Here is a 2,500-nt window from a genome sequence, read left to right as displayed (position 1 = left end):
ATTTGACCCATTTAAACCTAGGTGTTATCAGCCAGAGAGCTTCTGCAGCTCATGAAGATCAGCCCTCACACACCGTTATACAAATCTCTGGTAAGAAAACGTACATTTATTCCTCGGCAGGATGTGCTTCTGTGTTGATAAAGGCCGGTGATTCAGTGCTTGTTTTTCTTTCACATTTGCTCAGGCATCGAACGTTCAGGAGGGACGGACAGGTACGATGCGATTATGCAGCTACGATGAAAGAAATAGTGGAGGATTCGCTTTGAAAATTAGCTTCAGAAATAATTACGAAGAAATTATTAAATTAAAATAGTATTTTCTTGTAAAACACAGTATACACTCTGTATACCTTCAATAAATAATTTTCACTGTGTATTTGATTGGGTTTATAACATATTATCATTATTATTATTATTATTATTATTATTATTGTTATTATTAAATACATAGAAATATTATTTATTTATATATTTATATAATAATATAATTATTAATAATAAAATATATAATTATTATTTATTTATATTATTAATTAAAATATATATTATTTATAAATATATAAAATATATATATACTATATATATTTATTATTTAAAAAAATATATATATTTTATATAATAAATATTATTATATATTTATATTATATTATATTTTTTTTTTTATTATATATTTAATTTTTTTTTATAAGTTTGTTGTCCTGGAATAATTCAATGTAATACATTACATACACACTGCTGCTTTTACATTGTTTACATTGTTGCATGGTTATGCATATTTACAAAATAAATATCTACCACCTGCACAGGGATTAACTAACAACGATCTGAAACAGAAAATATTTAATTTGTTATTTATTTTGTAAGTATGCATATATGTGCAACTGAACACCGTATCAGCAGCAGTCTCTAGATATCAGTAGATACTCAGGGTAAAACCAGCAGTATTATGATTACAGCTTGCGTGAAATACCCACTTTTGCCTGCCTTTTGCCTGATCTCTGTAGGTTTCCTGATGGGTCTCTTCACCGAGCTCACCGAGCATCACGTTCACAGAGACCGCCGCGACGCTTCGACTCAGTCCACCTCCGTGTCAGCGCACAAAGAATCGCTCGGTAACACGTCACACAGCGCTTCAGACATTTCAGCCTTCGAAAAAGTGCTCATAATAATTTAGAAAAGAAAATAAATAGTCTGCATTTTAAAGTACAGAGTTGTCAAAGTCTTCTATGCTCACCAGGGCTGCATTTATTTGATAAAAAAAAACAGTAAAATTGAATTATTATTACGGTTTAAAAATAGCTGTTTTCTGTGTGAATGCATGTTAATATGTAATTAATTTCTGTGAAGCGAAGCTGAATTTCCAGCATCCTCACTCCAGCCCCGATCCTTCAGGAATCGCAATAATACACAGATTTGCTGCTCGGCAAATATCTCTGATAATTACGAATGTTGAATTATCCATTTTGGTGGAAACGGGAGATGCATCACCGTTCAAAAGCAAGATAAAAAAAAAAAAAACAATAAAAACAGAATAAATTAAGATTTTTATCCATCAAGGGTGCATTAAATGGATCAAAAGTGAAAGTGAAGACTTATATGCTATACTATATTATATATTATAGACTATAATGTTGCAAAAACGTGAACGTCACGCCAGTTATGATCAAATAAATGAAGCCTTGGTTAAACACATGAACAAAAAACCTTTAGACGAGTAATGTTTACGTGCGTTTCACTGCGATAAGCTTTTCCACTGATGCTTCGTGTCATATGAAAGAGTCCTTGGTCTTTGTCTGGTTTTAAGTGGAGAAGCTGCAGCTGATCGACGAGGAGTACGAAGTGCTCCGGTCCAGAGGTGACCGCTGGGCGACGGTCGAGGTCAAGCTGGCCGAGCACAGGAAGGAGATCCAGGAGCAGGCGCAGGTGGAGCTCCAAGCGAAGGTCCGTCTGCGTTCAATCCATCGTCCGTTCCTGGGGTTTACTCCGCGAGAACGCTCTGGATGTTCGCTCTGTCTTCTTCACACAGCTGCAGCACTTCATGGAGGTGGAGATCGCCAAGGTGAAGAGAGACGAGAAGGAGGCGTCGCGGAGGGAGGTCCTGGAGCTGCGGCGAGACGCGGAGAGGACGCTCGAGCTGAAGACCGAGGCGCTGATGAGCCGGGAGAAGAACGCCATCGAGAGATTACAGAAACAACAGGAGGTACTGACGCCGGAACACGCACGCAGCGCGCAAAACCGGCCGCTAATCTTCTCGTGTTTCCGTTGATGCAGATAGAGGAGAAGGAGATTTACGCTCAAAGACAAGCCCTGCTGAAAGACATCGAAACTGTGCGGAGCAGAGAGGTTGAGCTTAAACAGAGGACGGAGGCTTTTGACAAGTGAGAACAACTAGATATGAACCAGTGAAGCGCTAAACTAAACCTAAAACAATGAAATAAATAGAAACTAACATTTGACAAGACGCATGTAACTGACTGGGACCGTTATTAGGAAGCGCTGTT

At 37.6% G+C, this 2,500-nt stretch overlaps 1 protein-coding gene across 3 annotated transcripts in view; it reads left to right on the top strand.

The window, feature by feature from the left end:
* The window catches only part of ofd1 (OFD1 centriole and centriolar satellite protein), a 14,689-nt gene that overhangs the window by 1,679 nt on the left and 10,510 nt on the right, over positions 1–2,500 (top strand). For 2 of the 3 annotated variants that reach the window (XM_043230567.1, XM_043230568.1), the window contains 6 exons: positions 22–90; positions 185–212; positions 1,004–1,111; positions 1,804–1,940; positions 2,026–2,199; positions 2,271–2,377. In XM_043230567.1, coding sequence (XP_043086502.1) covers positions 22–90; positions 185–212; positions 1,004–1,111; positions 1,804–1,940; positions 2,026–2,199; positions 2,271–2,377 — 623 coding nt within the window. Of the gene's footprint in view, positions 1–21; positions 91–184; positions 213–1,003; positions 1,156–1,803; positions 1,941–2,025; positions 2,200–2,270; positions 2,378–2,500 lie in introns of those variants that run through there. The other variant, XM_043230569.1, reaches the window with a different exon arrangement.

This window comes from Puntigrus tetrazona, unplaced genomic scaffold (genome assembly GCF_018831695.1).
Source record: "Puntigrus tetrazona isolate hp1 unplaced genomic scaffold, ASM1883169v1 S000000175, whole genome shotgun sequence".
NCBI lineage: Eukaryota > Metazoa > Chordata > Actinopteri > Cypriniformes > Cyprinidae > Puntigrus > Puntigrus tetrazona.
This window is presented reverse-complemented; position numbering and strand designations above follow the sequence as displayed.